At 46.3% G+C, this 13883-nt stretch overlaps 2 protein-coding genes across 2 annotated transcripts in view; one reads left to right on the top strand and one right to left on the bottom strand.

The window, feature by feature from the left end:
• MYO7A (myosin VIIA) overlaps positions 1-3475 on the top strand; it is an 88729-nt gene extending 85254 nt beyond the window's left edge. Inside the window, exons 46-49 of the mRNA XM_055094711.2 lie at positions 52-168; positions 1182-1265; positions 2090-2209; positions 2843-3475. Coding sequence (XP_054950686.2) covers positions 52-168; positions 1182-1265; positions 2090-2209; positions 2843-2932 — 411 coding nt within the window. The 3' untranslated portion in view covers positions 2933-3475. The remainder of the gene's footprint in view (positions 1-51; positions 169-1181; positions 1266-2089; positions 2210-2842) is intronic.
• Positions 3476-5142: 1667 nt separating this feature from the next.
• GDPD4 (glycerophosphodiester phosphodiesterase domain containing 4) overlaps positions 5143-13883 on the bottom strand; it is a 68227-nt gene continuing 59486 nt past the window's right edge. The window contains 2 exon segments of the mRNA XM_024930827.5: positions 5143-5498; positions 5500-5531. Coding sequence (XP_024786595.3) covers positions 5166-5498; positions 5500-5531 — 365 coding nt within the window. The 3' untranslated portion in view covers positions 5143-5165.

The raw sequence follows: 13883 nt of genomic DNA on the forward strand, positions 1-13883 counted from the left end.
GCAGGCCTGTCCCCAGGACTGAGCCCAGCCCTGACCGCCCTGTCCCCATAGTCCATCGTCGCCTACTTCAACAAGCACGCAGGGAAGTCCAAGGAGGAGGCCAAGCTGGCCTTCCTGAAGCTCATCTTCAAGTGGCCCACCTTTGGCTCAGCCTTCTTCGAGGTGAAGGTACACCATGGGCTTCTCAGAGCAGAGGAGGAGGGGAACAGGGCATTGAGAAAGCACAGAGACTCCTCCCTAGGACTGTGGGAAAGAGCCATGGCCTTGGACACCTGCCCTGGTGAGGGAAGGAGGGCAGCACCCTCAGCCTTGTCCCAGCTTAGCGTCTTAGCTGGGGTAAGTCCTGGGGACAGAGGGACCAGAAGAAGCTCAGCCTGGCAGTGGAGGCAGACATGTAAACAGGCTGGGGTAATGGAGGATGGCCTGTGTTCTGACACTGGGGAGCCCTCGCCCAGATGGCAGAGCTTGGGAGGCTCTGCCGGGTGTGAGAAGGCCTCTTAGAGGAGGTGATATCTGAGCTTTCCAGGCAGACCCTGGAAAGAGTGCTCCTGGCAGGGGTCCCACATAGACAAAGGCCTGGAGGTGTGAGAACTCAGGTCTGGGAAGGAAATCCAAGTAGTGAGGGCAGGAGGCGAGAGTGGGCTGTGGAGAGCAGCAGCTTGGCAAGCAGGTGAGAGGCTGGGTTTCCTGCAGGGGTGGCCTGCCTTGGAGGGTTTTGAACACAGGTGACGTGGCCAGAAATCCTCTCAGGCTGTGGGTGGAGGAGGGGTCTGAGGGGCACAACAGAGGCAGGAGTGTGGTGAGGAGGCTGGTGTGAGAGGATACGTATGGTCTTGTCACACAGCTAGGATGGGAGGCCTTTTGAGGAGCTTGGCTGTGCGAGGAGAACAGGTAGGTAGCTGGAGGCAGGTGCAGGGTCCAGGAGGCTTTTAAAGATGGGAGGCCCTTGGGCTGAGAGGGAGGACAAAGCAGAGGATGGCCTGGGGGACCCAGGAAGGGATGTGGGGCAGCACTGAGGGCCCAGCGGAGGTGGAAGCCATAGGTCATGGCAGGGCCGTCAGTACCACATAGGCAACAGGAGAGGCTGACTTTATCCCAGCTGGGGCCAGGCTTCATTCCTGTCCCCAAATGCTTTTCTTGCTCTGGCCCCCCATCTGATGCCTTCTCATCTTTTTTTCTAGCAAACTACGGAGCCAAACTTCCCTGAGATCCTCCTAATTGCCATCAACAAGTATGGGGTCAGCCTCATCGATCCCAAAACGAAGGTGAGCAGGGATAAGGCAGCAAGTGGGGGCGGGCTTCTCTGCCTGAACCTCAGACACAGTCCCAGAACGAACCCCACAAGCCCTCCTAGCCACCATCTATCTCCAGACTCATCCACCCATCACGTGGCTTCAAAAGCTGTCAGCGTTTGCTAGGACTTTACCCAAGGCTTGCTCCACCAAAATTGCTCTCCTGAAGTTACTAACAAACTCCTTCCTATAGAATGTGAACTCCCTTTAGTACTTGGCCTTTCAGTATCACTGGATGCTCTGCCCATGCGGGTCATGGGGCTGGCTGTGCAGGGGTGACCGTGCGTCTGTGTTTCTGGGCCAGAGCAGCCCAGCTGCACACCCAGAGGGTCCGACTGGACAGGTGGTGAAGAGGGCTCGTGACCACCATCTTTCCATTGGCTTCATGCTTCACGCATTCCTGGCTGTCCTCTGTGTCTTGGTCATTCCTTCCCGGACCCTTTGGTGCCTGCTCCTGTACACCGTGTTTCCCAAGGCTCTGCCCTGTCTTCTTCTTGGCTCCCTCCTCAAACTCTCCCTGGACCATCTCATTCAGGCCACGGTGTCAGTTCCCTCAGGTCTCCCAATTTCCGAGTTCTGGCCCCAAGTACCCAACAGCCTCCTAGACTTCCTGGGTGTCCAAACCAAGGTGTGGAGGGGGAGGCACCTGCTTCCCACCGCAGCTGGATGGCAGAGCTGGCTTTTCCCTCCAGCCATGGGCTCCTCTGAGGGCCTGAGGCCTTCTGTGAGGGCATGTGTGGGCAAGTGAGGCCACAGGGCCCAGGCTGTGCCTCTCTATGCCCTTTCTGCTCCCCCAGGATATCCTCACCACTCATCCCTTCACCAAGATCTCCAACTGGAGCAGCGGCAACACCTACTTCCACATCACCATCGGGAACTTGGTGCGCGGGAGCAAACTGCTCTGCGAGACGTCACTGGTGAGGGCGCATCCTGCTGGGCCTGGTGGGCTCCCTGCCTTGCCTGCAGCTTAGCCAGCCTCCTAGGGCCTGGAACAAACACAGTAGTGTGCGGCTGGGCCTGGGATCGTGGGCAAGGGTCATGCTGGGGCCAAGGCCAAGGTCAGGTCAGTTTGAGGCTCAGCTTAGGTCTGGGGAAGGGACTTAATCTGGGGCTGAGGAACAGATCCCTCGTTCAACAACTGTTGTTTGAGTGCCTTCAGTATCTGGGGATTGAGCCCACTGTGACAGCCCTTTAGCCCCCCGAGTTCAACAGTGGAACCATTAACAATGAGACCTCCTTGACCAAGCTCAAACTTCCAAGGCATAGCTCAACTGAGAGCCAGTAGGGTCACTCCTGGAGGGAGGGATCTGTGACTTGAGGGACCCACAAGCTAGGGGCTTAATGTGGGGTCATAACAGTGTAGAACCTTAGCCATCTGGCTGGATGAATTCAACCCTTCAATTGTGCAGATGGGAGATAAGCCCTGAGTAGGAGGGATTTGCCTTTGTCCTGGGTTCTGCCCATTGCAGATTCCTGGGAGCTGTGCTATGGTCTGAGTGGCTGGCCCTGTCCCACCGTGTGCTCGCTTATCTTCTCACCCCTGCTTCCAGGGCTACAAGATGGATGACCTCCTGACTTCCTACATTAGCCAGATGCTCACAGCCATGAGCAAACAGCGGGGCTCCAGGAGCGGCAAGTGAACAGTCACGGGGAGGTGCTGGTTCCATGCCTGCTCTCGAGGCAGCAGTGGGTTCAGGCCCATCAGCTACCCCTGCAGCTGGGGAAGACTTATGCCATCCCGGCAGCGAGGCTGGGCTGGCCAGCCACCACTGACTATACCAACTGGGCCTCTTATGTTCTTCCAGTGAGGCATCTCTCTGGGATGCAGAACTTCCCTCCATCCACCCCTCTGGCACCTGGGTTGGTCTAGTCCTAGTTTGCTGTGGCCTTCCCGGTTGTGAGAGCCTGTGATCCTTAGATGTGTCTCCTGTTTCAGACCAGCCCCACCATGCAACTTCCTTTGACTTTCTGTGTACCACTGGGATAGAGGAATCAAGAGGACAATCTAGCTCTCCATACTTTGAACAACCAAATGTGCACTGAATACTCTGAAACCGAAGGGACTGGATCTGCAGGTGGGATGAGGGAGACAGACCACTTTTCTATATTGCAGTGTGAATGCTGGGCCCCTGCTCAAGTCTACCCTGATCACCTCAGGGCATAAAGCATGTTTCATTCTCTGGCCCGACAGTGTCTTTGCTCAGGGAGGGGAAGTGGAAGGGAAGGGCATGTGGGGTCAGGACAGGGCCTTGCAGGGGAGCAGCCTATATAACGACTTCTTTGGTCTTAACCTGCTGGGGCCAAGCTGGTCTGGGTTTGGGGATTGGGGAGCTTGAGCTCAAGATGTGCCTTAAGTGGCTTAAAGGGAAGAGCTGAGATTGGGGTGGGTTGGGAGGAAGTGCTGGACATCAGGCTGGGAGGTGAGGACCTAAGTGTGCATGAGCAGCTGGGGGTCTAGAGGAGGAATCAGCTTCCGGGCTGTAACTAGGGCCAGTGGAGCCACAGCGGCCCTTGCACCTGCCAGAAACACCTTGGCTCATCAAGACATGTCCAAGAACCCCAAGAACAATGCTGCCTTGGGTTAAATCTTCATGTCCAGTGGGTGCCAGTAAAATGTTACTTTGTGACCAGCATGGGACAACCAGGTTTGGCCATGACTGGAGTAGGGCTGCGGGTGGGGGTTTCAGACAGGGAAGGTGTGACTTAGAGGTGGGGCATCCTCAGACTGTGGCTGGGATGAGCACCTAGAGAAGTGATTGATTGATAGTGGAGAATCCCCTTGTGGGGAGGGTTTGTGATCTGCCCTCGAGGTCCCATACTTCAGCAGAGCCAGGTCCTGCTTCTTTTCATACACTACAGTGTCTGGGTCATCAGCATCTATGTGCCTGTCTACCCCACAAGGAGTGCTATTCCTGATCTCCTTAGCTGTTTTTTAGTGTAGGACTGGCTGGTGTGTGTAAATGGAGGCCTCAAACCAGAGAGCCCTGCTTTCTGGGATGGTAACGTGGCTGTTGGAGGACACAGCTCCACAGGTAGCCCAGGAGAAATCTGAGCCAGAAGGAAGGTGCTGTGGTAGTCTGCCTTATACCACCATCATAAAGAAGAGGAGGCTCAGGTCCAGAAAGGATGTGTAAGTAAGTGGGAAGAGCTCAACTCACTGCTTCTAACTTTGGGCTGCCAGACAGAAGGGGCTCCAGATACTTGTTCTAAGCTCTGGTTTCCCCTCAAGGCCAAAAGCTCTTGAATGTGCATGGATTGTGCCCACCCTCTTACTGGGGAATCAGCAAACCACAAGCTATCAGGAAGTAGCCCACTGCACCATAGAGCAGTTAATGTGGGGTGGGGATGAGATCTTTTTCCCTGACCCATGCCCCTCTCATTCTGTGGCCCAGAGAATGAGATCACTCAGATGGCATCACTATTGCCCCCATCCCCCAGCCTTCATCACCCTGGTTGATCACGAGGCGTCCAAAGAATAGACCACTACCTCTGGCTTCCTGAGAGGTTGCCTTTACTTATATGCACAGTCACTCCTTTAGCAGAAAATATTATGGAGGTGTCAGGATGAGATAAACCTGACAGCAACCAGTTCCAAGACCACACACAACAGTTTTCCCCTTGCCTAGCCCCTTGAGATGCATTCTTGATAGCGAGAGCACAATGGTTCCCCTGAGAGCCTCAATGGCCCTTCTGTGTGCCTTTATCAACCACTCCCCACCATCACCACCCTTAGGCAGAGAGAGGAAGAAGCAGGGGAGATGTGGCTAATTCTTCTTTGGAAACACAGAAGGCTATGTCAGATGCAATAGAATATATTGTGACATAGGATTATTTGGAGTATTCAGCCATGGGGATCTCTTAGAGGTCTCTTATTTAAGGATAGGGGACCTCTATGGAGGGCATGGTTGGCTTATCCACCTTCAGGGTGGGCAATGTAGTTTGAAAGGTAGCCTCACTTGTAGCCTGCCTGGTGGGTGCTTGGGTGAGTTCAAAGACCGTGGTGGGCATCGGTGGTTGAATCTCATGCTTGCCAGGCTTCAAAGGTGTGACAGCATTCTTGATAGGTAGTAGTTTCTTGGATGGTGCTGCAAAATTGAAATGGCCTTGGTGTTCCTTTCCACTCTTGGGTAAAGCCGGGTAGAGGGCTGCTAGAGTCCAAGGACTTTCCACAACTCGGACAGGAGGTTTCATGGCTATGTGCAAATCTATCTTCCTCATTCTTACTTCCACTCTGAGTATCTGTGGGATGGAAAAGACACAGATTCCTCAAATGTCACTTCTCCACTCTCTGTCAGTCATGTGTGAAATTCAAGTTATCTCTTAAATGTTAGCCACTCCCTTACCCTTTCAGGTTCTTTCCTCCAAGCTCTCCCCTCTACCTCAGGCTTTGTGCAAACTTTATTATGGCCCTCCAATTCAGCCTGGGGCTGGGGCTTAAGAGTCTACTGCATGAGGCTCTAGCTCACCATGGAAGTCCTCAGAAAGCAGAGACTGACATTTGCTTAAAGTTCATGTATTCCATAGCCATTAAATTAGTTTAGAAAAATGAGGGCTTCCCTCAATTAAAATGAGGGCTTTTTAAAGGGCAGAGACTTTGTCTTGCTTGCCACTACATATACAGTGCTCAGAAGTGTTTGTCACACAGTAAATGCTCAATAAATAATTTCTGTCCAACAGAAAAAAAATTAGATGGTAGATACTTCTAATAATGGAGCTAGGAGATCAAGACCAATCCTTCTACCAAAGACAAATTAAAAACTGGATGATATACAAAAACAAGAAAACATCTTAAAATTATCTGCGTTTACAGTATACAGAGAAATTGCATGGCCAAAATCTAGAAGAGTGTGAGAATCTAAAGAAGCCCAGAACTCAGGTTTTGTTTTCTGCTTAGATTTACCTTTTATTTATTTTTATTAATTAATTTTTAAAAGTTTTTTAGTTGTTATAAATATTCAAAGCTTTTTTTTTTTAACCTGAGTGTAATTCAATCTGGAAGAAACAGCTACAAACATGAGCTTCCATTTTTTTTTTTTTGTCAGCTTTATAGGAGAAAGGGAATTTTTATTGGATTTGAATGGAATTTTTAGATCAATTCCATGACAATATCTTTATAAGTTTTCTAATTCATGAACATGATTGCTCCATTTATTTGGGTATTCTTTCTCTCACTAAAGTTTTGTAGTTTTTAGTGATCAATCATATGCCTTCCCTTGTGAAGGCTTTTTTGATTAAAGTCTATTTTTTCTGATATATTTTTCTGATCTAAGGGATATATACCAGAGGCTGTGAATCTTTGGGGTTATCATAGGATAGTTACCGCTCTTTTATTATTATACTTTAAGTTCTAGGGTACATGTGCACAATGTGCAGGTTTGTTACATATGTATACATGTGCCATGTTGGTTTGCTGCACCCATCAACTCGTCATTTACATTAGGTATTTCTCCTAATGCTATCCCTCCCCCATACCCCCACCCCACGACAGGCTGTGGTGTGTGATGTTCCCCGCCCTGTATGCAAGTGTTCTCATTGTTCAATTCCCTCCTATGAGTGAGAACATGCAGTGTTTGGTTTTCTGTCCTTGTGATAGTTTGCTCAGAATGATGGTTTCCAGCTTCATCCATGTCCCTACAAAGGACATGAACTCATCCTTTTTTGTAGCTGCATAATATTCCATGGTGTATATGTGCCACATTTTCTTAATACAGTCTATCATTGATGGACATTTGGGTTGGTTCCAAGTCTTTGCTATTGTGAATAGTGCCGCAATAAACATACGTGTGCGTGTGTCTTTATAGTAACATGACTTATAATCCTTTGGGTATATACCCAGTAATGGGATCACTGGGTCAAATGGTATTTCTAGTTCTAGGTCCTCGAGGAATCACACTATCTTCCACAATGGTTGAACTAGTTGAACTAGTTTACACTCCTACCAACAGTGTAAAAGTGTTCCTATTTCTCCACATCCTCTCCAGCACCTGTTGTTTCCTGACTTTTTAATGATTGCCATTCTAACTGGTGTGAGATGGTATCTCATTGTGGTTTTGTTTTGCATTTCTCAGATGATCAGTGATGATGAGCATTTTTTCATGTCTGTTGGCTGCATAAATGTCTTCTTTTGACAAGTGTCTGTTCATATCCTTTGCCCACTTTTTGATGGGGTTGTTCTTGTAAATTTGTTTAAGTTCTTTGTAGATTCCAGGTATTAGCCCTTTGTTAGATGGGTAGGTTGCAAAAATTTTCTCCCATTCTGTAGGTTACCTGTTCACTCCGATGGCAGTTTGTTTTGCTGTGCAGAAGCTCTTTAATTAGATCCCATTTGTCTATTTTGGCTTTTGTTGCCATTGCTTTTGGTGTTTTAGTCATGAAGTCCTTGCCCATGCCTATGTCCTGAATGGTATTGCCTAGGTTTTCTTCTAGGGTTTTTATGGTTTTAGGTCTAATATTTAAGCCTTCACTCCATCTTGAATTAATTTTTGTATAAGGAGTAAGGAAGAGATCCAGTTTCAGCTTTCTACATATGGCTAGCCAGTTTTCCCGGCACCATTTATTAAATAGGGAATCCTTTCCCCATTTCTTGTTTTTGTCAGGTTTGTCAAAGATCAGATGGTTATAGATGTGTGGTGTTATTTCTGAGGGCTCTGTTCTGTTCCATTGGTCTATATCTCTGTTTTGGTACCAGTACCATGCTGTTTTGGTTACTGTAGCCTTGTAGTATAGTTCGAAGTCAGGTAGCTTGATGCCTCCAGCTTTGTTCTTTTTGCTTAGGATTGTCTTGGCAATGCCTTGTAAGTTGGATTCCTAGGTATTTTATTCTCTTTGTAGCAATTGTGAATGGGAGTTCACTCATGATTTGGCTGTTTGTCTGTTATTGGTGTATAGGAATGCTTGTGAGTTTTGCACATTGATTTTGTATCCTGAGATTTTGCTGAAGTTGCTTATCAGCTTAAGGAGATTTTGGGCTGAGACTATGGGGTGATTTTGTATCCTGAGACTTTGCTGAAGTTGCTGATCAGCTTAAGGAGACTTTGGGCTGAGACGATGGGGTTTTCTAAATATACAATCATGTCACCTGCAAACAGGGACAATTTGACTTCCTCTCTTCCTAATTGAATACCCTTTATTTCTTTCTCTTGCCTGATTGCCCTGGCCAGAACTTCCAACACTGTGTTGAATAGGAGTGGTGAGAGAGGGCATCCCTGTCTTGTGCCAGTTTTCAAAGGGAATGCTTCCAGTTTTTACCCATTCAGTATATTGGCTGTTGGTTTGTCATAAATAGCTCTTATTATTTTGAGATATGTCCCATCAATAGCTAGTTTATTGAGAGTTTTTAGCATGAAGGGCTGTTGAATTTTGTCAAAGGCCTTTTCTGCATCTATTGAGATAATCATGTGGTTTTTGTCATTGGTTCTGTTTATGTGGTGGATTACATTTACTGATTTGCATATGTTGAACCAGCCTTGCATCCCAGGGATGAAGCCAACTTGATCTTGGTAGATAAGCTTTTTGATGTGCTGCTGGATTCAGTTTGCCAGTATTTTATTGAGGATTTTCACATCAATGTTCATCAGGGATATTGGTCTAAAATTCTCTTTTTTTGTTGTGTCTCTGCCAGGCTTTGGTATCAGGATGATGCTGGCCTCATAAAATGAGTTAGGGAGGATTCCCTCTTTTTCTATTGATTGGAATAGTTTCAGAAGAAATAGTACCAGCTCCTCTTTGTATCTCTGGTAGAATTCAGCTGTGAATCCGTCTGGTCCTGGACTTTTTTTGGTTGGTAGGCTCTTAATTATTGCCTCAATTTCAGACCCTGTTATTGGTCTATTCAGGGAGTCAACTTCTGAATTCGGGTGGGTAACCCAACCTTTCTCACTTTAGTTTTGGGAGGGTGATCTTTGCTGGTTTAGTCTTGGGAGGGTGTCCAGGAATTTATCCATTTCTTCTAGATTTTCTAGTTTATTTGCGTGGAGAGTTTATAGTATTCTCTGATGGTAGTTTGTATTTCTGTGAGATCAGTGGTGATATCCCCTTTAGCATTTTTTATTGCATCTATTTGATTCTTGTCTATTATTCTTGCTAGTGGTCTATCAATTTTATCTTTTCAAAAAACCAGCTCCTGGATTGATTTTTTTGAAGGGTTTTTTTGTGTCTCTATCTATCTCCTTCAGTTCTGCTCTGATCTTAGTTATTTCTTGCCTTCTGCTATTAAATTTGTTTGCTCTTGCTTCTCTAGTGCTTTTAATTGTGATGTTACAGTGTCAATTTTAGATCTTTCCTGCTTTCCCTTGTGGGCACCTAGTGCGATAAATTTCCCTGTACACACTGCTTTACATGTGTCCCAGAGATTCTGGTATGTTATGTCTTTTTTCTCATTGGTTTCAAAGACCATCTTTATTTCTGCCTTCATTTCGTTATTTACCCAGTAGTCATTCAGGAGCAGGTTGTTCAGTTTCCATGTAGTTGTGCAGTTTTGAGTGAGTTTCTTAATCCTGAGATCTAATTTGATTGCACTGTGGTCTGAGAGACAGTTTGTTGTGATTTCTGTTCTTTTACATTTGCTGAGGAGTGCTTTACTTCCAACTATGTGGTCAATTTTGGAATGAGTGCAATGTGGTGCTGAGAAGAATGTATATTCTGTTGATTTGGGGTGGACAGTTCTGTAGATGTTTATTAGGTCCGCTGGGTGCAGAGCTGAGTTTAAGTCCTGGATATCCTTGTTAACCTTCTGTCTCGTTGATCTGTCTAATATTGACAGTGGGGTGTTAAAGTCTCCCACTATTATTGTGTGGGAGTCTCTTTGTAGGTCTCTAAGGACTTGCTTTATGAATCTGGGTGCTCCTGTATTGGGTGCATATATATTTAGAATAGTTAGCTCTTGTTGAATTGATCCCTTTACCATTATGTAATGGCCTTGTCTCTTTTGATCTTTGTTGGTTTATTGGTTTAAAGTCTGTTTTATCAGAGACTAGGATTGCAACCCCTGCTTTTTTGCTTTCCATTTGCTTGGTAGATCTTCCTCCCTCCCTTTATTTTGAGCCTATGTGTGTCTCTGCACTTGAGATGGGGCTCCTGAATACAGCACACTGATGGGTCTTGACTTTTTATCCAATTTGCCAGTCTGTGTCTTTTAATTGGGGCATTTAGCCCATTTACATTTAAGGTTAATATTCTTATCTGTGAATTTAATGCTGTCATTATGATGTTAGCTGGTTATTTTGCTTGTTAGTTGATACAGTTTCTTCCTAGCTTCGACGGTCTTTACAGTTTGGCATGTTTTTGCAGTGGCTGGTACTGGTTGTTCCTTTCCATGTTTAGTGCTTCCTTCAGGAGCTCTTGTAAGTCAGTCAGGCCTGGTGGTGACAAAATCTCTCAGCATTTGCTTGTCTGTAAAGGATGTGATTTATTTCTCTCTCTTTCACTTATGAAGCTTAGTTTGGCTGGATATGAAATTCTGGGTTGAAAATTCTTTTCTTTCTTTAAGAATGTTGAATATTGGCCCCCACTCTCTTCTGGCTTGTAAAGTTTCTGCTGAGAAATCCGCTGTTAGTCTGATGGGCTTCCCTTTGTGGGTAACCCAACCTTTCTCTCTAGCTTCCCTTAACATTTTTTCCTTCATTTCAACCTTTGTGAATCTGACAATTATGTGTCCTGGGGTTGCTCTTCTTGAGGAGTACCTTTGTGGTGGTCTCTGTATTTCCTGAATTTGAATGTTGGCCTGTCTTGCTAGGTTGGGGATGTTCTCTTGGATAATATCCTGAAGAGTGTTTTCTAACTTGGTTCCATTCTCCCCGTCACTTTCAGGTACACCGATCAAATGTAGATTTGGTCTTTTCACGTAGTCCCATATTTCTTGGAGGCTTTGTTCATTTCTTTTTACTCTACTTCTCTTCTCACTTCATTTCATTAATTTGATCTTCAATCACTGATACCCTTTCTTCCACTTGATCAAATCAGCTACTGAAGCTTGTGCATGTGTCACGTAGTTCTCATGCCATGGTTTTCAGCTCCATCAGGTCATTTAAGGTCTTCTCTACACTGTTTATTCTAGTTAGCCATTCGTCTTTTTTGAAGGTTTTTAGCTTCCTTGCAATGGGTTCGAACATCCTCCTTTCGCTTGGAGAAGTTTGTTATTACCGACCTTCTGAAGCCTACTTCTGTCAGCTTGTCAAAGTCATTCTCCATCCGGCTTTGTTCTGTTGCTGGCAAGGAGCTGCAATCCTTTGGAGGAGAAGAGGCAGTCTGGTTTCTCCCCATCTTTGTGGTTTTATCTACCCTTGGTCTTTGATGATGGTGATCTACAGATGGGGTTTTGGTTATGGATGTCCTTTCTGTTGATGCTATTCCTTTCTGTTTGTTAGTTTTCCTTCTAACAGTCAGGTCCCTCAGCTGCAGGTCTATTGGGGGAGTTTGCTGGAGGTCCACTCCAGACCCTGTTTGCCTGGGTATCACCAGCAGAGGCTGCAGAACAGCAAATATTGCTGCCTGATTCTTACTCTGGAAGCTTCGTCTCAGAGGGGCACCTGGCTGTATGACCTGTCAGTCAGCCTCTACTGGGCGGTGTCTCCCAGTTAGGATACACGGGGGTCAGGGACCCACTTGAGGAAGCAGTCTGTCTGTTCTCAGAGCTCAAACACTGTGCTGAGAGAACCACTACTCTCTTCAGAGCTGTCAGACAGGGACGTTTTAGTCTGCAGAAGTTTCTGCTGCCTTTTGTTCAGCTATGCCCTGCCCCCAGAGGTGGAGTCTACAGAGGCAGGGGCCTCCTTGAGCTGCGGTGGGCTCCACCTAATTTGAGCGTCCTGGCTGCTTTGTTTACCTACTCAAGCCTCAGCAATGGCAGACACCCCTCCCCTAGCCAGGCTGTGGCCTTGCAGTTCCATCTGGACTGCTGCACTAGTGGTGAGCAAGGCTCTGTGGGCTTGGGACCTGCTGAACCAGGCAGGGATATAATCTCCTGGCATGCTGTTTGCTAAGACTGTTGGAAAAGTGCAGTATTAAGGCTGGAGTGTCTCGATTTTCCTGGTACGGTCTGTCACGGCTTCCCTTGACTAAGAAAGGGAAATCCCCTGACCCCTTGCATTTCCCAGGTGAGGTGATGTCCCGCCCTGCTTCTGCTTGCCCTCCATGGGCTGCACCCACTGTCCAACCAGTCCCAGTGAGATGAACCAGGTACCTCAGTTGGAAATGCAGAAATCACCCGTCTTCTGCGTCAATCACGCTGGGAGCTGCAGACCGGAGCTGTTTCTATTCAGTCATCTTGGAACAGACCTCAGGATAGTTACCTCTCTTGATTAGGTTATGCTATATGACAAAGGTTCTGGGATAATTACTCCAATGATTTACATTACATAGACTTCATCATAGATTACACAGACTTCATCATAGCAGACTGGAGAGATATTCTGTTGTTGGCTTTGAAGAAGTAAGCTGCCATGTTGTGAGGACCATGTGGGTAGGACTTGAGGGTCACCTCTAGGAGCTCAGACCAAAACCCTGCTAACAGCCATTGAGAAAACAGAGATGACTTCACTTCTACAACTATGAGGAACTTAATTCTGCTAACAAGCAGTGAGCCTGGAAGAGGACCACAAACCTCAAATAAGATTATAGCCCCAATTGATACCCTGTAAAGAGTAAGTAAAGGAACTGTCTAACCCATGTCTGTGAGAAAATACATTTGTATAGTGTTAAGCTGCTAGGTTTGGAGTAATTTTTTTAAATACGGCAATAAAAAACTAATATAGGCTGGGCAGGGTAGCTCACATCTGTAATTCCAGTGCTTTAGGAGGCCAAGGCAAGCGGACTGCTTGAGGTCAGGAGTTTGAGATCAGCCTGGGCAACATAGTGAGATGCCATCTCTACCTTTTTTTTTTTTTTAATTAGCCAGTCATAATGGTTTGTGCCTGTGGTCCCAGATACTAGGGAGGCTAAGGCAGGAGGATTGTTTGAGCCCAGGAGTTCAAGGTTGCAGTGAACCATGATCATGCCACTATAATCCAGACTTGGGCAAAAGAGTGAGACCTTGCCTCTAAACAAGCAAAACAAAAAACTAGTAAACACAGCAATAGAATCTATCCAAAAATAAAGGAAATTAAATATTTTAAATGACTACTCAGAAGACTGAGGCAGGAGAATCGCCTGAAACTGGGAGGTGGAGGCTGCAGTGAGCTGAGATCATGCCACTGCACTCCAGCCTGGGCGACAGAGCAAGACTCTGTCTCAAAAAAAAAAAAAAAAAAAAAAGTCTCAGTAACCTATGGGGTAATATACTAATAGCTGTGTAACTGGAATCCCAGAAAGCAGTGGTGGAGCAGAGGCAGAAAAATATTTGAAGAAATAAAGACTAAAATTATGTCCAATTTGATGAAAATTATACTCTGACAGATCTAAGAATTTCAGCAAACCCTAATCAAGATAGTCTCTCTCTCCCTCTCACATGCACGCACACGCACCAAGTTAAGCCATAATCAAACTACTAAAAACCAATAATAAAAGGAATAATCTTAAAATGTAGCCAGAGGAAAAAAGACACGTTACAAACAGAAGAACAGGGGTAAGAAAACTGAAACTTTTTACATAAGAAAC

The sequence above is a fragment of the Pan paniscus genome, chromosome 9 (genome assembly GCF_029289425.2).
Source record: "Pan paniscus chromosome 9, NHGRI_mPanPan1-v2.0_pri, whole genome shotgun sequence".
NCBI lineage: Eukaryota > Metazoa > Chordata > Mammalia > Primates > Hominidae > Pan > Pan paniscus.